At 41.2% G+C, this 23,616-nt stretch overlaps 1 protein-coding gene across 1 annotated transcript in view; it reads left to right on the top strand.

Annotated features, from left to right (window-relative positions):
• The first annotated feature begins 3,357 nt into the window (after positions 1 to 3,357).
• Positions 3,358 to 23,616, top strand: part of SUCLG2 (succinate-CoA ligase GDP-forming subunit beta) — a 303,143-nt gene continuing 282,884 nt past the window's right edge. Inside the window, exon 1 of the mRNA XM_058168585.1 lies at positions 3,358 to 3,515. Within this exon, the coding sequence (XP_058024568.1) occupies positions 3,429 to 3,515 (87 nt within the window). The 5' untranslated portion in view covers positions 3,358 to 3,428. The remainder of the gene's footprint in view (positions 3,516 to 23,616) is intronic.

Raw genomic sequence — 23,616 nt, 5'->3', positions numbered from 1 at the left:
GATTACCTTCAGCCTGGGAAGGAGGTTTGCCATAGCCGGTGATATTTTTAAGAGTTTTCCACATGTTTGCTGGTTCATTTGCTGAAAATTGATTCTTTAGCTTTTCAGAGTAGCTTCTTTTGCTGCTCTTATCTCCTTGTTAGTGCATTTCTGGCCTGATTGTACAGCATTTTATCACCTTTTCTGTAGGCTTCCTCTTTGGAATGTCGTAGCTGCTTAAGTTTAGGTGTAAACCAAGGTTTGTTATTACTGTGTATTCGCAAGTTCCTTGTAGGTACACATAGGTCTTCACAGAAGCTGACATATGATGTTACAGTATCTGTGAGTTCATCCAGGTCTGCAGAGGTATCTTTAAAAATATTCCAATCAGTGCAGTCAAAACATGCCTGTAGCTTTAATTCTGATTCCTCCGTCCAGGTTTTCACTGATTTAATTATTGGTTTTATGGCTTTAAGTCTTTGCCTGTAAGCAGGTACAAGGTGAATCATGCAATGATCAGAGTGTCCTACAGCTGCACGTGGTAAAGACCGATAGGCATCTTTTAGTGTTGTGTAGCAGTGGTCTAGAGTATTCTTGCCTCTGGTGGGACAATTGACATGCTGAAAGTATTTTGGTAGTTCTTTCCTTAAGTTTGCCTTGTTTAGATCTCCCAAAACAATGGCCAGTGAATCAGGGTGTTTGGCTTCAGCCTCCATGATTTGGTCAGCTAGAGAAATGCCTCAGGCTGAAAATGTGAGATTTGTAGCAGTTTCTCCCTGGGTTGATCAAACTGGCTAGTCTGGTACTATTTGGAGTAGGTGGTTCTATAGGTATCTGGCCACAGAGCCATAAAGGGCTCTTCTCACTGGAGAAGAGCCTAATGCTGGAAAAGATTGAGGGCAAAAGAAGAAAGGGACGACAGAGAATGAGGTGGCTGGATGGAGTCAATGAAGCAGGAGTGAGCTTAAATGGACTCCAGGGTATGGTAGAGGACAGGAAAGCCTGGAGAAACATTGTCCATGGGGTTGCAATGGGTCAGACATGACTGTGCAACTAACATCAACAACAACAACAAGGTCTATCACGGCAGTTGTTAAGTTAGTAACACGGCTGTTAAGTGAATCTGACTTTCCCATTGGCTTTGCTTGTCAAAAGATTGCAAAAAGTGATCACAGGACTCTGGGACACTACATCCAGCATAAATACATGCCCATTGACAAGTGTCAGAATTCTGACACTTGGTTCCCATTTGTGTTTGGCTGTGGGCTAGTATATGATGAAATGTGAGTAAATATGACAATATAATCAGGATACAACCAGAGCACCTTTCCAAACTTTCTGTAAACAACAGGGGAGTTAAAAGGTGTTGTTGTGTGTACTTGATAAATCTGAAGGCATCTGATATAAATGCTCAAATGCTGTTCTCTAGTCACGTTCCAAATTCACATCTAGAATTAACTAACTCCAGCCTATAGAGTACCTATTATTGTTAGTTGCAAAGTCATGTCCGACCCATCGGGACCCCATGGACAACGTTCCTCCAGGCCTTCCTGTCCTCTACCATTCTCTGGAGTCCATTTAAACTCACACCTACTGCTTCAGCCACCTCATTCTCTGTCGTCCCATTCTTCTTTTGCCCTCAATCTTCCCCAGCATTAGGCTCTTCTCCAGTGAGTCCTTCCTTCTCATTAGGTAGCCAAAGTATTTGAGTTTCATCTTCAGGATCTGGCCTTCTAAAGAGCAATCAGGGTTGATCTTCTCTAGGACTGACTGGTTTGATCGCCTTGCAGTCCAAGGGACTTGCAGAAGTCTTCTCCAGCACCATAAAAGGCCTCAATTCTTTGGCTCACAGCCATACATTGCAACTGGGAAAACCATAGCCTTGACTATAGCTATAGTCAAGGCTATATACAAGGCTATAGCACCTGTTGGCAGGGTGATGTCTCTGCTTTTTAGTAAGCTATCTAGATTTGCTAGGAGTATCTTTTTTTATTTATTTGAATTTATATCCCGCCCTTCTCCGAAGACTCAGGGCGGCTTACACTGTGTTAAGCAATAGTCTTCATCCATTTGTATATTATATACAAAGTCAACTTTTATTGTCCCCAACAATCTGGATCCTCATTTTACCTACCTTATAAAGGATGGAAGGCTGAGTCAACCTTGGACCTGGTGGGACTTGAACTTGCAGTAATTGCAAGCAGCTGTGTTAATAACAGACAGACTTAGTCTGCTGAGCCACCAGAGGCCCTTTTAATTTCTTGGCTGCAGTCCCCATCTGTGGTGATCTTGAAGCCCACGAAAATAAAATCTGTTACTACTTTCATTTCCTCCCCATCTATTTGCTGGGAATTGAGAGGCTTGGATGCCATGATCTTAGTTTTCTTAATGAAAACTAATGAAATTTCTTAATGTTGAGTTTCAAGCCAACTTTTGCACTCTCCTTCACCTGCATCAAGAGGCTCTTTAGTTCCTCTTCACTTTCTGCCATTAGAGTGTATAGAGTACTACACAATTACTACTACATACACTACAAAAGTACTACACATGACACGGGATGAGACCATACATTTGGTACCACCCCCTTCCAAATTTGCTGCTTCTTAGCGGTATTTCTTTTCCAAGAAATCAGGAAAAAGAGCTGGGGGAGGGGAGAGGGAAGGTAGCAGAAAGGTATCGTTTGAATCCTTCGAGCGGGCATTCTACTTAAGAATGCTAACTCGCCACTGAACAATGTAAGAATTCTATTTATTTATTTAATATAAATAAAAAATATTTTAATGTTTTGCCATTCACATTTTATTCTGTTCCTCCTTTTGCATCTTTTCTTTAATGATTCTATCCCACCATTTCTTTGGTATTAGTGTTAACTCTTGTCCCACAGAGAGTTGTCCTGTGGCCAGTTGGTCATGGAGAATTGCTACAGACCCCACTACCACCACCGACAGCGCCGCTGACTTCGCCATATCACAAACGGGTCCATCCACACGTTTCGAAGAGAAAATGTGAAGCAGGCGTACACTGCCGATCCCGGCCCGTGCGGTCTCTGTGGACCACCTTCAATTCCATTTCTGCCCAATTCTTTCCCTCCAACGCATCCAACGGGCCTTTTATAGAACTTAAAAAGAGTTTAGATGCGACTGGACTGGAGATCCTAAAGCCAGCGAGCAAGACAGAAGGGGAAAGCGGGCTTCGGTTTGTGCGCTGCGCGGTTAAAGAGTCGAGTCGAGGCGTGCATTCCCTTCAACACGCTTCCGCGTCGGAGTTTTGAGGCTTCGACCAATTTCTTTTCCGTGCAACTGCCCTCTATCCTCGGCCTCGGGGGAAAGGATCGCCGTTCTTGCGGCCGCTGCTGCCTCCCGCAAGCCGACCGCCTCCGGCCCGATCGAGCCCTGGAGCCGCCCCTGCTCGGGCGGAAGCTCCTCCCCGGTTTACCCGCGTGGCTGAAGATGGCGTCTCCCATGGTGAGCCAAGCTGGGATCGTAATCCGAGATTTGCCTTTGCTCAGAGCCAGCCTGCTCAGGAGGCGCAATCCGGTGAGTGCGCCCGCCCCTCGCGGCGAGGCTTCGGCGTCCTCCTGGGGTGGGCAGAAGTGTGTGTGTGGTGGGGGCAGCCCGATCGGTCCTGGGCTCCCTTCCCAGCGCCGGTCAACTTCGGAGGCTGCTCGGGGTTAGGTTTGATATTTCTTTGGTCTCTCAGTTCATTCTCCAGAACTCAACAGGTGGACCTGCCTCTATCCTCTTCAGTTCTTCCAGATACGTAGGATCGGATGTTGTTGTTGTTTTTGGTCAGGGCTAAAGATTAAGCCTTCTCCTTAATCAACGCACTAGTGCTTTCCCAATAATAATAATAAAAAAAGGGTGAAGAAAAGCAATGGGCTTGATCAAAAGTCACTTTGGAAAGTTCTTGAGTAATATTTTTTTTTGCCAAGGAAGCAACTCCACGAATTACAATGAAGAGTACAATCCTTACTCCTTACCCTTAATTTACTCAGGTGTGGACCTCAACAATTTCATGATCTCTATCCTTCTCCCTCCCTGTCAGTGTCTGGGCTTAGTCCCTGCTGCTTTCTTTGTAAAATTTTAGAAGTGGGTTTGCTTCTCAGGACTAGCCAAAGGTCACCAGCTGGCTTCATGAAGAAAATAGCACTAGAGGCCCGGCCTTCAGCTTTCTAGCCTGATGCTTTAACTGCTATATCAAACTGTCTCTCCTCCTATTTCATAGCATATGATTTTATACCCCCCCATATTGCTGCTTTTCAAGGAAGCATGGCCCTTCTCCCAGACGTAACTGAAAACGGGTGCAGGTTTTGCTCCAAGGTGAAAACTGGTTATTGAAAATCTTAAGCCTCAGCTTCTCTGATTTTTCCCTGAAGAAGCTTGAAGGTGGGTCAAAGAGCAATTGCCTCCTATCTGCTTGTTTCTTTACTTAAGTGTTAAGTTGCCTAACAGCCGGTTACAAGAATAAAGGTAGTCTTCACTTACTATCCATAATTGGGACCAACAACTCTATTGCTAAATAGCATAGACCTAAAGAGAAAAGTCATGTGACTGTACCTGACTTACATCAGTTTGTCAGTTCTGATTGCGTTAATACTGTGGGTCATTAAGCATGATGTCACATAAGCACGACTTGCCAGGCTACCTATTGATTTTAATTGTGGGAAGCTATCCATGAAGGTTGCAAACGGTGATCACATGACTGCAGGATACTGCACCTCTTGTAAATGCACACCAGTTGCCAACCACAATCACATGATTCCTAGAATGCTATGACAGGTAGAACTTTGAGGATTGGTTATAAATTGCTTTTTTCAGTGCTGTCATAGCTTTGAATGGTCATTGAACAAGTGACTGATAAATGAGGACTATCTTGTAGTCAGTATTAACAGATTCCATAGACAGTTGCTTGGTTAGAACTGATTAATATTTCTTAGTTCAATCTTCTGGTTACATTGGCTGAAAGGGAGGATCTAGGTGAATAGAGGAAGTGATACTTCCAGGATGGAGTAATGGAGGCAAAGCGAGGAATTGGGCCCATTGCAAATGGAAGTCAAAGTTGTGTGTAAAACTCCACAAATGCTGCTTGAATTGCTGCTTGGTTTGATCAGGATGAGTGCTTGTGAAAATAAGAGGGAAAGAGAACCAGCAATGGGGCATAGTACTGTAGGAAGTTAAAACTCATCCCTCTCCTAGAAAAATGAAATATTTTAGGAAATATTAAAAGGGCAGAATATTTCCCTAAAAGGTAGGCTGAAACTCAGCTACCACCTTTGTTAATGGACCATTAAGGCCTGAGCCAGTCCATTCTACATAACAAAGATCCACTTCCTTCAGGCAGAACCATTTAATTACCCTCATTGCATCACCCATCAAGATTCAACCAAACTTAACACAGGGACAACCTAAAAGGCTAGCTATGACCTCTGACAGCAACCAAGCAGGTTACTGTTCCTGTGCCCCAGGAATTCAAAACCAGAAGAGGGCATAAAACCCAGGGACTCTCAGCATCTCTTCCTTTATTTCACCCAAGATCTCCAAGGCATGTGATCCTGTTCATCAGTAAACCTTCTTTCCAAGCAACTTCCATGAATCCAGTGTCTTTTTTGCCCCACTTGGAACTGAACCCAGAAGGATATTTCTTCCAATAGCACTACATTGGAGGAAGTGTTTCACATCTCTCAAGAGCCTGCCTGCTGTTACTGTTGACATCAGTTGCTTTGCTGTGTCAACAAAGAATAGCACAATAGAGACATCACACATTTACTTGCTTTGGGACACAGAACAAACTCTCTGGATATTCTCAGGCTGCATTGTTACTTATTAAGAGCTGTGAACACCTGGACTTCTACCTAGGCCTTTCTCAAATGAAAGGTGACCCACTTGTTTCCTCATATTTGTCATTACGTTTTACTCAATTTATTGTAATTTATTTGATGGTTGTGAACTGCTCAATGGTTGAGAGTTGGGTGGCATTTAAGTTTCTAATACCATGTTTTCCTGAAAATAAGATCCTGACTTGTATTTTTTGAACACCGAAATAAGCGCTTGGCCTTATTTTTGGGGAGGTCTTATTATTTTGGGGCACATGGAGCAAGATGGGGCTCCTCTTGCCATCTTATCTGATTTCTAGCTTTGCTTTTAAATATTTTTGGGGCGGACTTATTTTCTGGGGGAGGCTTATTTTAGCGCATGTGCTCAACAGCCTGATTGGTCTTATTATCAGAGGATGTCTTATTTTCGGGAAAACAAGGTAAATAGTTCTTGTTATTAAAAGCCTATCTTAATATTAAAGATTAAAATCTAGCTGTTGTTTGAAAACTTCCAGATGGTTACCTCTGGGTTTTGGAAATCAGTTGATATTTCACAAACATTGGCTTTTTTTTAATGTTCAAAGTACATGGGCTTAGTAATCTTTATTATTACCTCGTAAATTAACTTTTACTGGGTGGAAGGCCACTCTGGGAAAATCTAGTGGGTGGAGTCAAGGCAAAGTAAGTGTAATAATCTCTTGGCTTTAAATAAAATTTATCAAACAAATTTATGTAGCCACCCAACTCACACATAGGTGGCTCTGGGTGGCTTACAATATTTAAAAATCTAATGCATAATGACACCTCATAAAAAACTCCACACTCCAATAATATTGGCAGCAACAGCACAATCAAATCAGTCACTTGATCAGCTCCATCTCATTTGTGGTCACTAGGCCCACTGATAAAACCAGGTTTTTTGGGACTTTCGGAAATGTAACAAGGTGGGGGACAACCATACCTCCAGGGCAGTGCTGGCACATTTATTTTCCAATATTTAATATTTTAATTGTAAGCCAGTTTAATAATTTTTCATTATATACATAACATTAAAATTTGGTGACAAATTTTACAGAGCTTGCTGTAGATTACATCCAGTCTTTTTGGAGTTGTTTGGCATTACATTGAATGACATCTGCCTTTTCCAGGATTCTTCCTAGAATGATGACTTGTGCATGCATAGCTGTTGTAGGGAATGACACATGAAGGGGCATAATTAACATTCCCAAAACCTGAAGGCGATGCTGTTCAAAGCCAGAGGTGGTTGGGACAACCATGGCAAATAAATAGACAAATCTAGATTAAGCTTCCTGATAAAGCAGTAGTCTTCTGATGCTTAAGCAGACGGGAAGATGTAGTGCATTTTATACCATCTGTAGGACAGCAACTTCCTTGCAGGACTCTTGTTCCTGGTGTCATGGATTTAGAAGAGGATCATGTAAGAAATGTCTAGGGAGCCTCCACAGGTCAACCTGCTTTCTGCTCCAGCTTTTATTTCCAAGGCCTGCTGCCTTCCAAATGCCTTTCTCCCTAGATCAGGGATGGCGAAACTTTTAGGTACAGAGTGCCCAAACTGGAAGGCGTGCCCCCACCAGACTGCCGAAAACCAGACAACCAGCTGGCCAGCACACATGCGTGCCTCGGAAACCCAATGACCAGTTGGCTGAGCTGGGGTGATGGCACGTGTGCCCACAGAAAGGGCTCTGTGTGCCACCTCTGGCATGCATACCATAGGTTTGCCATCACGGCCCTAGATCCTTCTCTTCCTATCCTCTCCATGGTCTTGTCCATCACCTTCTTCCAATTTGGGAGTCCTACTCAACATTGCATGTACTCCACTCCTCCAAATATCCTAACTAGCCAGTTTGGTGGAGTGGATAGTGCATGTAGCTAGAAACTGGGAGATAGTGAGTTCTAGGCCTGCGTTAGACATGAAATCAGATCATGAATAGAGTTAGAAAGGACCTTGGAGGTCTTCTAGTCCAGCCCCCTGCTCAAGCAGGAGAACCTATACCATTTCAGACAAGTGACTGTCTAGTCTCTTCTTAAAAACCTCCAGTGATGGAGTGCCCACCATTTCTGGAGGCAAGCTGGTCCACTGCTTAATTGTCCTCACTTTTAGGAAATTTCTCCTTAATGCCAGGTTGCTTTTCTATTTGATTAGTTTCCAACCATTGTTTCTTGTCTTGCCCTCTGGTGCTTTGGAGAATAATTTGACCCTCTCTTCTTTGTGGCAGTTCCTCAAATCCTGGAATACTGCTATCATGTCATCTCTAATTCTTTTTTTTAGACTATCCAAACCCAAAACCTGCAGCCGTTGTTTATATGGTTTAGTCTCCAGGTCTTTGATCATCTTAGTTGCTCTTTTCTGAACTTTTTCCAAAGTCTCAACATCTTTTTTGTCGTCCGGTGACAAAAATTGGTTACAGTATTCCAGGTGTATCTTACTAGGGTTTTATAAAGCGGCACTAATATTTCATATGATCTTGATTCTATGTCTCTGTTTTTAAAACCCAGGATTGTATTAGCTTTTTTGGCTGCGGCTGCACACTGCTGGCTTATATTTAAGTGATCATCTACTAGGATTCCAAGGTCCCTCTCACAGTTACTGTTTTTGAGCAAGGTCTCGCCTAATCTGTACTTATACCTTTGATTTTTCCTGCCTAAATGTAAAACTTTGGTTTTCTCCACTTTAAAATTCATTTTGTCGGATAGGGCCCATTGTTCAAGTTTGTCAAGATTTTGTTTGGATCCTGAGCTTGTCTTCTGGGGTGTTGGCTATTCCAGTTTAGTATCTTGGCTAGGTGACCTTGGGCCAGTCACTCTGATTCAGCCCAACCCACCTCACAAGGTTGTTGTTATGGGGAAAATGGGAGGAGGAAGATTAGATAAGTTTTCTGCCTTGAGTTAATAAAAACAATAAAGGCATATAAAAACTAAATTAATGAACTATGCCAACATCCCTGGTAGTCCAAGACATGCTTTTCTACATGAGAGCAGAGTAGGAGAGAAATAGGGTTATCTGCTTCCCTCCCAGTTTTCTAGATTGCTAGTCTCCCAGTAGCATTCATATAGCATAGATTTAGAGAAAGGTTTTTTTTTCTGCATTGAGAGCTGCAACCAGGCTGTGGCCTTTGGGGTTGCCCATCTCTTTTATAAACCGACTAGATCCTGAAGATTGAAAGTTCCAGCGGCAAGAATTTTTTCCCCTTATTTTCTTGTGGCTGCTCACAGTTGTATGCTTTGATTTTTTTAACCTTTGATGAAAAGTCACCTGCTTTAGCCCCGGTATCGACTTGCTACCTCTTTCAGTTTTATTGCTAACTGCCTACATGGTTTTTACTATTAACCTCTTCTCTCTACAATTTCAATTTCACCGGCAAAAGCTTTTTCCTCTTCAACTCTTCTGATACAACATGCTTTATGTACAGTGTTTTCTCTGTAAACTAGATGCCAGTGAATACAAGGTACACTGTCAAGTGTAAGTTGGCGTGTTTGAGGTTTTGTTTTGCGACAACACAAAATTACAGTATGTAGGTGTGTTGAACATAATCTTGATCTAAACTGCCAGAGGAAAGCCATGAATTTTTAATTAAAACTAAGAACAGGACAAAAATGCTTGAAAAACATCAACCTGTTTTTTTTCAGCTGCAGATTTAAAGAAATAATGCTTCAGTAGAATATTATTCAATCAATGAAATGATTAGTAATTTAAATTGGGAAACATTTATGCTTTAACTGTAGAATGAAAATTAAAAGATTAAACAGGAATGCCTTAACAACTGTACTGTTTTAAATCTCCTTTTTTTAAAAAAAATTGAGGGCCTCGCTTTAGTTCTATTTCAGGGTGTATCTCAACGTAAATTACATCCAGGTAGTCCTTGACTTATGACCACAATTGAGACCAGAATTTCTGTTTTTAAACAAGGTGGTGGTAAAATGAGTCATGACTTTTTTTTTTTATTTGCATTTATATCCCGCCCTTCTCCGAAGACTCAGGGCGGCTTACACTATGTTAGCAATAGTCTTCATCCTATTTGTATATTTATATACAAAGTCAATTTATTGCCCCCAACAATCTGGGTCCTCATTTTACCTACCTTATAAAGGATGGAAGGCTGAGTCAACCTTGGGCCTAGTGGGACTAGAACCTGCAGTAATTGCAAGCAGCTGTGTTAATAACTTACTTACCAGTCTGAGCCACAGAGGCCCTTAAATCAGATGACTGACTTATGACCTTCTTGCCATGATCATTAAGTGAATCATTGCAGTTGTTAAGTGAATCACGCGGTCTTTAAGGGCTTTTCCCATTGACTTTGCTTGCCAGATGCTGGTTCGGAAGCTTGTAAATGATGACCCCAGGACTACAGGTAATCCTCAGTTTACAGTGGCAATTGGGACCTGAATTTCCATCACTAAGTGATACGGTTCTAGGATGTCATATGACTGCACGGCTTAGTGATGGCAATCCTGGCAGTCCCTGTTGCCATTGTTAAACTAGAATGTGAGGTCATTAAGTGAGTCTCCAGTGGTTTGCAAGCAAGGTGGCAAGTGGCTACTGCCAGGCAGGGGAGGTTCTTTGGATGAATAGCAAGACATAACATGAGTGTGGCAGGGGTGGGTGTTTGGCAAACAATGTACTGAAATGACTCGTGACCTTCCTTGCTAACTTCCCCCTTGACTTTGTAGGAAGCTGGCAGGAAAGATTACAAATGGCAATTATGTGACTGTGAGATGCTCCAACCTTTGTAAGTGTGAGCCAGTTGCCAAGTATTCGGATAACAATCCTGTGTTCACAGGGTACTAGGATGGTTGGAACTTCAACCAGTCATAAACAAGCCTCGTTTAGCATCGTAGTAACTTTGAAGGTTGCTAAACTTTGTTGTTGTTAGTTGCAAAGTCATGTCCGACCCATTGCGACCCCATGGACAATGTCCTCTACCATCCTCTGGAGTCCATTTAAGCTCACGCCGACTTCTTTTCCCCTCAATCTTTCCCAGCATTAGGCTCTTCTCCAGTGAGTCCTTCCTTCTCATTAAGTGGCCAAAGTGTTTCAGTTTCAGGAGGATTGATTACCTCTATGCATTGGTTTTAGAAAATTCCAGATCTGTTCAGAAATAAAAAGGGGGAGTTGAATTGCAGAGGAGGGGTACTTAATACATTTTGCACTGTGACCCCTTTATTTCCTTTAGGAATTGTAGCCATCTCCTGCTGCTGCTTCCCCCCCCCCCCAGCCATTTTGCATCCAACTCATTGGGAGTGAGGTGAATGCAATTGATGTTTGAAAAGTAAATGCTAATGGGCAGCAATTACTTTGGATAGGACTGCGTGTTTGTCTTTTTAATTAAAGATTTTCACAAAACATATTGCCGTAGTTCTGGTGGACAAAATGTTTTGTGACTGGACTGTTCCGTGCATACCGTCGGCATCACTGGGTACTTCATAACTGCACTGTGTGTTCATTGGCACACAGAACTGAAGCACATGCATTCCAGAAGTGAAAGACAAAATGCAAAGCCATATGTAGTGTGGAAGTAGCAGCAGTTTAGTGGAAGAAAGGAAGACACTGGGAAGGTTGGGGAATAGATGGGTGGTGGGCTCTTGTTGTGACTCATCCTCCCTCCTTTCCTCAGCCGGGCCCCTCCCGTCTCCAACCGGGCCTTTTATCAGACTCCGAGTCTGATAATGAAGATGAACGGCCTGTCATGCCTCCAGCCCCCGGCCCTGGCCCCATGCCCGGAGAGAATTCCAGGAGTGAAAGGACAAGCCCGATAAACCTCACTCATACAACGTGTGTTCCTTTGGCTCAGCCGTCAGAGCAGGAAGCCAGCCAGGTGGTGGAATTACTCGGCCCTACTCCCTCTGACCCCTCCCTTTCCCAGATGCTGACAGCAGATCCAGCTGAAGACAATTCAGGTGGGAGGACCCTTGCTTCTGGAGATCTGAGAGGCGATGCCAGCAGAAGGAGGGGTGGGGCAGGCCTGGATAAATGCTGAGTCATGGAGCCACACCCCACAGTTTAGTGGAAGAAAGGACCTGCTTTTGGCATTCCAACCTTGAGTCAAGCAAAATCTTATCTAGTTTGCTGATATCGGACTCTATCGCTGAAGTCATAACTTGGACTCCTGCCTGCCCTGATAAACCTCGAAGGAACTTCATTGCCAAGTTTGTTACGGACTTCCTTGACTCGTTCGTCGGAGTGGGAGTGGGACACGACAGCTCTTCAGGTAAGGCAGCAGTGTCTGTTGGGAAAAGAGATGCTGGGATCAGGGGTTTCAAACTCCCGTCATCATGTGACGTATCGTGACTTTTTCTCACTTCCGGGTGTGGGTGTGGCCAGCGCATGACACATCCGGCCCGCGGGCCATGAGTTTGACAGCCTTGCAGTAGATAGTTGTTTGGGAGGAGCGGTGACAACTGCTGGGAGTGAAAGTGGAGTAGATCATTCTGATATTCAGCATACCTGAATCCAGGTGTGGAAACATATCTACAAGAAAAGGATCTGCTGCAGCGTGGTGGGCAGGTTGGGGCGTAGTCCGTGCGGAAGTGAAGGAGCAAAAAGGATGATATTCCACCAGATTTTTCTCAAACCAAATGTGTCAGGTTTCAGTTCAGCTGGCCTGTTCTGGTTGGATATCCAACTGCTATTTGTGTATATGAAACATTTTCTAGTTTGTGGACTTGACAGTCCACAATTCTCATTGATAAACCCCAAGACTGATTTGATACAAATCCCATGTATGCATACAATATAAAAGGAAGCTGTTTTTTTCTGTGAAACTGTCTCTTTTTAAAAAGCAATTTAAGAGTAAACGTTTCAGCTGATGTAATTGTCCCAGTCAGTTTTGGTTTCACTTCACAAATTATAGCTGGGTTGTCCTTCCTGAACCAGTAAATGTTTGAATTGTTTAACCCACAAATTAATAGCTACAGTATACCTAATGGCTTTTTAACTGTATGTCATTTAATTAGTTTCGAATAATAGTTTCTGAAATCTTCCATAAACAGTTTTAAAACAAATGTATCGCAGATTTCTAGTTATAAAAATGAGTTTGAACAATGCCCTTATTTTTTTTCCTACCAGTTAATTAGAACAAAATTAACATTCATGTTAAATTAACTACAATATTAATATTGTTTTAAAATGAGCATAAAACTAATATGTAATTTGTGATTAGTATTTTATGTGCAAGTGTTTCCTCTCTGGTCAGTTCCTCCTTCCGTTTCAATATTTAAGTTTTTTTTTTTATATAGCTGAAGAAACTAGTTTTCAATTAAAATGGCATATTAAGTGTTTTAGTAGCGGAAATATCATCCCCGATATACCAATACATTAATTAAATATTACGATAGGAATCAGTATGCTAATTTTTCGAGTTATTGTAAAGCTTAGCTTTATTACAGGTTATACAAGATCTTAACAGGGTGAAATGAATCTCAGTCAATCCAGCCCTTTGTGCATTTGTGAGATGGTAATGAGATTTGTGTAAGAAAGAAACAGGAGTGATTCGACCCCATGCTGGGAAAGGTAGCAATCTTAAAAAGTGTGAAAGGACTGGGGGAAAAAATAGACAAATAGAACTACATGTGGTAGAATAAACACACACACACAATAAAAAACACAATCTAGAATGCTTGCCAAGTTACTCTGTTGGCCAGGCAGGTTATGGCAGTGTTTATGTATCAGTCAGGGCTGCCACACTAGTAGAGAAGTTGTGAGATGGAAAAATGGAAAATAAATTTATTTTCCATACTGTAATAAAAGGGGAGAACTCAAGAACACACTGTATGGTGTCTTAACTTGGGATACGCACCTTTCTTCTATTCATGTTCTAATTTATATGGCACTTGCCAATCTCAGTGCTTGGAGTAGGGAGAAGATCAGAATATTTTATTTCTGTGATTACACAGTTCTTACTAGTTATATGCGCTGTATATGCTTGTGATGCAGGGGTGAAATGCTCCCGGTTCAGATCCGGTAGCAATGGTGGCGGGTGGTTCAGAGAACTGGTAGCAAAAATCCCTGCCCCCACCCCCGCCCAGATGAGCCACGCTCATCAGAGCCTTTTTTTTTTACTTTTAAAAGCATTTTTTAACAACCTCTTTGGTCCAAGAGGTTGTAAAAAAATGCTTTTAAAGGGTTAAAAAAGGCTCTGCTGATCCCAGCTGAGATGCCTGATCGTCAGAGGCTTTTTTTCTTTTAAAAGCATTTTTTAAAAGGTAAAAAAGCTGAAGCCTGCTAGGCAAAAAATGGAGGAGTGGGGGGTTCGTTTGAGGGGGGGGAGGGCGGGAGGGAGGGAGGAAAAAGGAGAGGAAGGAAGGACTACAAACCTGGCACTAGACGCAGCTTCAGAGGATAATCCAGGGCTGGAAGGGACCTGGAGGTCAGCTAGTCCAACCCTACTCCAGCAGGACATTGTTAGTGAGTTTCTGTCTTTTGATCCCTCAGTCACATGGTTACATAGCCATGCTCACCCAGTCACAGTACCCCCCCACCAAGCCACGCCCACCAAGCCATGCCCAAAGAACCGGTAGGAAAGAAATTTAGATTTCACCACTTCTGTGATGGTGAACCTATGGCACACATGCCAGAGGTGGCACACAGAGTCCTCTCTATGGGCATGCACACCATCACTAGCTGCTCTGCTGATTTCTGCCATGCACATGCACACTGGCCAGCTGGTCTTCACGTGTGCTGGAGTGCCTGAAACCCAAAGACCAGCTCGCCGGTGTGCGTCGGCCACCTGGTCTTTGGGTTTCTGGCACTCCAGTGCATGTGAAGACTAGTTGACTAGTGCGCACGCAGGCTGGAAATCCAAAAACCTGCTGGCTGGCGCGCGTTCTGGTTTGGGTACTTGGTGCCAAAAAGATTCGTCATCACTGGTATATACAATATCTTACTTAAAGGGACGCGGTCTAGTATGGTTTCCAGGCCTGACAGCGGTGGCTTAGCGGGTAAGATACTGAGCTTGTCGATCGAAAGGTCGGCAGTTCAGCGGTTTGAATCCCTAGTGCCACGTAACTGGGTGAGCTACTGTCCCAGCTTCTGCCAACCTAGCAGTTCGAAAGCACGTAAAAAATGCAAGTAGAAAAATAGGGACCATCCCTGGTGGGAAGGTAACAGTGTTCCATGCACCTTTGGCATTGAGTCATGCCAGCCACATGACCACGGAGACGTCTTCTGACAGCGCTGGCTCTTCGGCTTTGAAACGGAGATTCTAAGGTCGGGAGTGACTAGCACGTATATGTGAGGGGAACCTTTACCTTTACCTTACTAGTGCTTCTTTCCAAGTGTAAAAAGGATTACAACACAAATACAGGTAGTCTTTGACTTATAACCCTTCATTTAGGGATTATTTGAAGTTACAATAGCGTGATAAAAATGACTTAAGACCGATACTTACGACTGTTGCAGCATCCGTGTAGTCACATGATCAAAATTTAGGCCCTTAGAGAATGCCAAAGATTTGGGATGGTTGCAGCGTCTCAGTGTCATGTGACTGTCATTTGTGACCTTCCCAGGAGGTTTCCGACAAGCAAAGTCAATGAGGGAAACTGTTTTCACTTAATGACCATGTGCTTCAGTTAATGACCATGGCAATAAAGTTCATAAAATTGCGAAGAATTCACTTAACAACCATCTCGCTTAGCAGTGGAAGTTCTTATAGCAGTGTTCCAATGTTTATAGGGCTGCCACAAAGAAGAGGGAGTCAATTTATTCTCCAAAGCACTTGAAGGCAGGGTAAGAAACAATGGATGGAAACTAATCAAGGAGAGAACCAACCTAAAAATAAGGAGAATTTTCCTAACAGAACAAGTAATTGATGGAATGAGTTGTCTCCAGAAATTGTGGGTGCTTCAACGCTAGAGATTTTTAAGAAAAGATTGAACAACGATTTGTCTGAAATGGTATAGGTTTTCTGCTTGATCAGGGAGGTTGAATAGAAGACCTCCAAGGTCCCTTCCAACTCTGTTATTTTGTTCTGTTCTGTTCCAGTCCTGATTGTGATTGGTCATCGAGGACCCTCTGTAATTTATTCATGCTGAATTTTATTTTAGTAAAAGATTCTAAGATCTTTTAAAAGTTTTATTGTTCTAGCAAGCTAGTTACGCTTGCACTCTGTGCATAAGGCTACTATTATTACTGCAAAATACTGATCTGAGCAGAAATGCTACATTTATTATTAACATGGCAGGGTTAAACATAGTTTTAGTCTGATGCATGTTTATGTGAAATTATACCGTTTTGGGTTTAATAAAGCTTATTTGCAAATCAGTGTATGACACTCTTGGCTGAAAATTAAGCTCCTGTGTTTAGGAATCAGAATATTGGTAGGAATTGTATATGTTTAAGTAACACATTAACTCTATTTAGACTGTTAGCCTAAACTCACCAGAGTCTCTGAAGTCAATAGAGCTTCTGTGTATGTAAATGAAGAACAATGTGAAATCTTAAAATGTTCTTTCTCATTAAAGGACGCATCTATATTTGTTTACAGATGATCATGTAGGTGTATTTGGCACAGTATTTAATTTCTGGTATGGAGTTAACTACTGCTGTTTGCTAATCAGAAATACAATATTTTATTCTGATCTTTAAAAAAATGAAGTCCTATGCATCCTGAATAATTGAATAAATGGAACACTGTAATTTGGGGCAAACTTATAACTCAGACATTGTATACATGATGATTTTTGAGGATTAAAATATAAATATGCATGTACAGTAAAGCCAGTTGTCATGCTAAAATTAATGTCCCTATTTAGAACACTTTCTGAATGCAAAAAGCAAGCCAATGCTAGGATTGAAATATTTGCAAAATTTACATTACGAGTGTACTTTACTTCAAATACCAGAGTTGCATTGAGGTGTTGGAATAAAGAGAATGGCAGGATGTAACCTCCAAATTAATTAATTAGTTAAAGTAGTCTAGTTATTCTGCTAAAGTTGTAATTATTTTTCAAAAGTTGCTGGGTAGGAGAAGGATGAAGAAAGAAAAGCTTTAAAATGCATTTCTTTTGGTTCACAAATGATCTAAAAAAATTTTTTATAAAAGGGCGTACGGAATGTTAAAATGTATTGATAAAATATTTCAATTAATGCAGTGTTTATTACATCCAGGTGAAAAGATTCTTTTAAAGCAAAATTTTTCACAACTGTATCACATAATATTAAATTTTCTAGGTCTTATAAACCTTGCTGCCATTATACAAATTCATGGCTTTTCAAACTTTGTGGTGCCATGACGCCTTAAAATGTAAAATGAATTTGTGTGATTTTCCCTCCATGAATAAAACTAGTGATTTATTTACCATTAGGATTGGGTACAGCAGCAGTCTATAAATTTAACACATCTATATTATTGTTATCTATTCACAACAATGTGAAGTCACAGCTGCCAGTTCTTTACGTGGTGTTGGCTTTCATGCACATTGAGTTCTTCCCAAGAACTTAGGAAATGTAATATAATGTCGTAATGTAATATATCAGCATTGTTTATTGGAATTTCAAGCAGTGTAGCCTTTTGCAATTGACTGATGGACATTTTATCAATTTATCAATTTCTAAATGCCATTTAATTATGGTCTGGCACCCAGTGTGCCTGTTACAACTGACACCACCACAGCCAGTTCATGCCATAATCGTTGATTTTCAGTCTTGATAGTTTGTGACCTTTTCCAATTGTTTGATTCTCGACTATTATGTCTTGGTATTGCAACATCAATTACCCCCACTTTTTTCTTCAATATTCATCCCTCAATATGATCTTTTAGCAGTAGCTATCATTATTAAGATTGCAAGAGTCTATAATCATAGTCTAATTCTTGATTTCTAGCACTGGGTGTAGGAGTAATACCCTGTTGGCTTGAACCCCTATTCCATCTAATCTTTTAGACCAGGGGTGTCAAACTCAAGGCCTTGGGGTGCTTAGATCTGGCCCATGGAGTCACCCTGGAAACAGCAAAGGACTGGTCCACTAGCAGAGGGTTGCAGGATGGTTGCAGGAGGCCATTGCATCGACCATTGCCTTGGGAGTCCGTTTTCACTGGCAGAGCGCTTGGGCTACCACAGGCACCTTGATACGAGTGACATCAAGCTGGCCATGCCCACCCTGGGCCCCCAAGGTCAAACACAACCCTGATGCAGTCCTCAATGAAATCGAGTTTGACACCCCTGTATTAGACTGTTTTCATAATGGCCAACTAATTATTAAGAAAGCCCACTAGTTTCCTACTAGCTGGTTTCTGAGGCAGTAAATCTGAGATCAAGGCTAGTAATCCATATCCTAATGTATTCCATGAATTGGTCCAACTTCTTTTCTTTTTTCTGTTTCTTTTCTTCTCCTCCCCTCCCCTCCTTTTTTTTTTTTTTGAAGCCAGACATGATGGTAGCTAGCATCACATCTCATGGTAGCAAAATCCAAGTTTAATTGCATATTATGTAAAAAAAAATCTTATTGTCTGTCCTGATTCTTCCTAGATTCAGTTTTACTGAGTGATCTCTGGTTCTAATATTTTCAGAAGGGCTAGACACGTTTTCATTATCTATTTTATCTATGCCATGCATAATCAGGTACCCTCTCATTTGCCTCCTTTTTTGCCCTTATTGAGGACAAAAAAAGCCCTTAGTATCTGTAGTGACCCAGACCCGAGCAGGTAGCAACAAACGCAGTCCTTAGTAAAAATACACTTTATTCAAACATCTGGGAATTAATTCATTCCCAGTGCCAGGTAACTCGAAACAAAACAAAGGCTTCACAAACAAACATTCCTCGGTTGTCACAAACCTGAGTTCAGTTTGGATAACTGCCTAGGTCCTTTCTGATAAATGTCCAGAGCAGAGAACAGAGCAAAGAACGCAGCTGCAACGTTGCTTTCTGGCAAACTGAGACACCAGTGCTGGTCTCTTTTTAAACCTTATGGGAGGGGCCAATCATCTCTTGGCCCTACTCCCGAGGTGACCTCTCTGCTTGAGTTGCTCCTGCCTTCTGGCAGCTCGTCTCATGCAGGCATTAGGAACAGGCTCATCGCAGTCGGATTCCGCCGATAGCTCCGTAGGCTGCTGACGAATCACAACAATATCACAATCTTTGCTCATAGAGAAGCTGCTCCAGCCCCTTGATCCATTTTAGTTGCTCTCATTTGAATTTTCTCTAGTTCCTCTATATTATTTCACTAGCTTCATTTCTTACCCTTCTTGAGGTTTGGAGCTTTGAAAATCCAGTAGAATTTTGGATGTATTTTGACTGTTCCTGTAGACTTTTGCATTTATGAAAGTAGGCATGGAGGGAACAAATATACTTTCTCCATTATATGAAAGGGATTAATATATACCCTGTTTCCCCCAAAATAAGACATCCCCTGATAATGAGCCCAGTTGGGCTTTTGAGCGCATGGCAATAAGGCCAAGCGCTTATTTCTGGGTTCAAAAAAATATAAGACAGGGTCTTATATTCGGGTAAACACGATACAACCCTGCTCTACCTTCATATGTTTGCACAATGTGAATGGATAATAGGGTATATATAACAGAGTAATGGCTGCTGCATACAGTAACTTGGGAGAGGCAGTGATCCTTTGTGTCTTCATTAGGGTTTCCTATAAAGTATCTCTTTGATCAGCGGGGGAAGCAAAATACTGGAATAGATATTCCTTTGATCCAGCAGAGCTCTTTTTATGGAATCTTTTTGTAAAAATCTTGGGTAATGTAAGTAAGTGATGATAAACTTTATCAGAATAACAGAATAACAGAGTTGGAAGGGACCTTGGAGGTCTTCTAGTCCAACCCCCTGCTCAGGCAGGAAGCCCTATACTATTTCAGACAAGTCCAGTCTCTTCTTAAAAACCTCCAGTGATGGAGTACCCAGAACTTCTGGAGGCAAGTCGTTCCACTGACTCTGTCAGGAAATTTCTCCTTAGTTCTAGGTTGGCTTTCTCCTTGATTAGTTTCCATCCATTGCTTCTTGTCCTGCCTTCAGTTTGAATTATCTTCTATGTATCTTCTACCTACTTCTAGCTATTTTGTGAAAGAAGGTCATTTTGTTGTCATCTTCCTCATTAATTTTCAATGTTATGGCTATGATTTGGAAATGACTTTTCTTTTAAAGAAGAAAGCGCCCAAACGTTTCTGAGGGGAGAATCTTCCTTATTTTGCCTTATTGGGGCTTTGTAGGGGACATATTGGAAGAACTTCCCAGGAACATACGCTGTGCACAAAGCAGAATAATTATTTCATTAACCTCGGTAATGAATCTTTCATGTTTGCTCAGGAATTCTGGTTGTTATAAACAGAAGATTCATACTCATATAATCCAGTCCCATGACAAATGGTTTCTCTGATGTTAAACTTCCCATGGATTTCTCATAATAGCATGCTTTGCAAAAAACAAAACAAAACCCCAAATCAAACTCAAAACTTAAAAGTGTCTTTCCGTTCTGATAGTTTTAAGTATTTGTAACAGTGACTAAAATTAGACTGATTGCAAAGAAGATCCAAACTGACTAGTATGCTAGGATGATCTGGATATTCCTCATTTGAAAAATAAAATAAAATAGAGCAAAATGGGCAGTTTCTTTTCCCAAAATGGGGACTATTTGCTTGTGTAATAGTTACAATGACACAAACATAATTACAAAATTTGATTTTCTAAGCATTTTCCCCACATGCCTGTCTGACTTTTTTTAAAAAAAAATCTTACTGTTTTGGATAATATGCTTCATTATTTTTAGTTTCACATTAATATATTGATTTTTGCAACGTGGAGTACGTGATTTGATTACTATTTACGGTCATTTATGCTGTTTGTGAATTGACATATCATGTCATTTTGAAATGGACCAAGCAACAGCTCCACTTATTTAGGATTGTTTGTTTATTAAATGTATATGCTACCCGTCTCACTGTCAACCGACTGTTGTGGTCTGTCAGCAGCCTACGGAGCTGGCAACGGAGTCGGACAATGATGAGGCTAAGATGAAGCCAGGGCCATCGGGAAGTGAGGTGCGGATTCCAGAGCCTCCAGAGACTGATAGTAGTGAGGCAGAGGAACAGGAGGAGCCTGTTCCTAATGCACACATGAGAAGAGCTGCCAGAAGGCAAGAGCAGCTCAAGCAAAAAGGGCAACTCAGGAGTAGGGCCAAGAGATGATTGGCCCCTCCCATAAGGCTTAAAACAGACCAGCACCGGTGTTTGAGCTTTGCCGGAAAACAATGTTGGTAGCTTCGTATTCTGCTTCATCTACGTCTTGCATTTATTATTGTGACTTCTGAATGTTTGCCAAGACAGGCCTTTGGCTGTTTGTCTAATTGGACCAAAGTTTGTGATAAGACTGAGGAATTTGTGTTGGTAGGCATTTGTTTTAATTTGAGTTGAACAACGCTGGGAATGAAGTAATTCTCAGCTGTTCGAATAAAGTTTGTTTGTTTTTTCACGGACTGAGTTTCTTGCTACCTACTTGGGCCTGGGTCACAACACTGACTCTGGTATTAACAGACATTGTCACTGTTTTGGGTTGTACTTTCTGGTTCATATGAGGGAATTTGTGCTAAATCAAGCTGACTGCATCTTTAGTCCTTTGCCAGGAGGGCTTTACATTGATTGTAATCCAAAACAAGCATGTTGCAGATGTTCCTCATTGTTGAGTTGTAGACAAAGAAAAAAGGGAGATACTTCTGCAGGTTTTGCTAATGATGATTTTCCTGAAATGGGACATGGAACCCTGAAATTCTTACTAAGTGTTAATGCAGGCATTCCAAATTTGTCCATTTATCTTTGAGAAAACCGGCTGAAGTGGTACTAAGCAGTTGATCTCCTTTGCCTGGGCAGAGACACCTGTTCAAAGCCCATGGAGATTTGAGACAGTTTTATGAGCAAACCCCCCCCCCCATCAACAATGCTTTGCATCTGCCTTTTTCCCTCTACTGTGCTTAACAATGTTGACTGCCCATCACCGAAATGAAGCAGGCAGATGCTCAGTTTATGAAAGGACGGTCTATAAAGCTGTGGATTGTTATTTTAAAAATAGGTCTTGCATTTCCCTCTGTGTGGAGGGTAATATGAGATTGAAAGGAAGAATAACAGAGTGCCATTAGCAGAAGCCAAAGATTGGGTTACACTTTATAAAATGAACAATATTTACCGTATTTTTCAGACTATAAGACACTCCGGAGTATAAGAGGCACCTAGCTTTTGGGGAGGAAAATAAGAAAAAAAAATCTGCCTCTGCCTCCCAGCCTCCATCTGGTATTCATCTGGCCCGTTTGCCACAGCCCGTTTGCCGCTGCCGGCCATTTGCCGCTACCGCCCGTTTGTTGTGGTTCATTCTAGAACAGCTCCTCCCCACACCGCAATATTTGCTGTATAAGACGCACAGACTTTTTCACCCACTTTTTTTTGGGGGGGAGTGCATCTTATACTCTAAAAAATACGGTAAATTATTTAAACATTCTTCTAGAAAGGACATTTATTAATGTTTACTTATCAGCAGCTTTCCCTAACTGACTCCAGAACAGTACTGCAGTCTTGATTTTTTTTCCTTTGCACACATTTTCAATGGAATTTGCTTGCAGCTATGCAGGATTTTAGCCAAAAGGGTTACCTACCTATTGACATTTATAAATACCATCCTAAATCGGTTTTTAATAAAATAAAATAAATTGTATTGAGCAGCTGCAGTATTTCTGTAAGCCCAGTAAATAAAATGTACCTGTTCCTTACCCAAATTCCGTAATCTGATTTAAAGTTATAATATTCAAAGGACTCTGCTGTACTTTTTGCCAGGTTTTTTCTATAATTACAATTTCTTTGGAAAGCTTCCGGTTGTCAGAGTCACATTATTCTTTATCCTTCTATTTTTCTCTTGCAACACTTTGTTCAGTAATGTTGACCTTAAGTCTTAATAAGGCTTTATGTTTTACTGAGTGATAAACACCATCTGGAGTTTCATAGTTTTCTATAATTGTCAAATGACCTGCAAAAATTAATATCCAGAATTCGGATTAATAAGAATTAAGCTCAATACTAGATGATACTTTCCTTCTTATTTAATACTTTTAGGCTATAGTCTACCTATCAGTACAATTCTAGTCTCTGTAACTGTTCTGATTCTTAAGGGAGAGTGAGTTGAAACTAAAAGAAACAAGTATCGCTAAATTTTTTACCAAAGGTTAAATAAGCTCGGGTGGTGTATTAAGGCACCAGGCAAGGTTATTGAATACCATTTTCCCCCCGAAAACAAGACCTTCCCTGAAAATAAGCCCTCCTTTGAAAATAATTATTTATTCAAGTGGGACTGGCTTAAATTTTTAAATAACTTTTAACTGGGGTTACTATTTTATGAATTTTAAGGGTTTTAAATTTAATTATTTTAAAATTCGGCCATTTATGGAATATGTTTTTTAAATCTTTGTTTTAATTGTATATTGTACTGTTTTAAAATTGGCTGTACACCGCCCTGAGTCCTTTGGGAGAAGGGTGGTATAAAATCTAATTAAATAAAATAAAATAAAATAAAATAAAATAAATATTCCTGAAAATATTTAACCACATGCGCAGGCAGTCCTTGTCATTTCCCTCTGTGTGGAGGGTAATATGAGATTGAAAGGAAGAATAACAGAGTGCCATTAGCAGAAGCCAAAGATTGGGTTACACTTTATAAAATGAACAATATTTACCGTATTTTTCAGACTATAAGACACTCCGGAGTATAAGAGGCACCTAGCTTTTGGGGAGGAAAATAAGAAAAAAAAATCTGCCTCTGCCTCCCAGCCTCCATCTGGTATTCATCTGGCCCGTTTGCCACAGCCCGTTTGCCGCTGCCGGCCAT

This window comes from Ahaetulla prasina, chromosome 2, assembly GCF_028640845.1.
Source record: "Ahaetulla prasina isolate Xishuangbanna chromosome 2, ASM2864084v1, whole genome shotgun sequence".
Taxonomy (NCBI): Eukaryota; Metazoa; Chordata; class Lepidosauria; order Squamata; family Colubridae; genus Ahaetulla; species Ahaetulla prasina.
The sequence above is the reverse complement of the archived record's forward strand: the minus strand, read 5'-3'. Positions and strand labels throughout refer to the sequence as shown.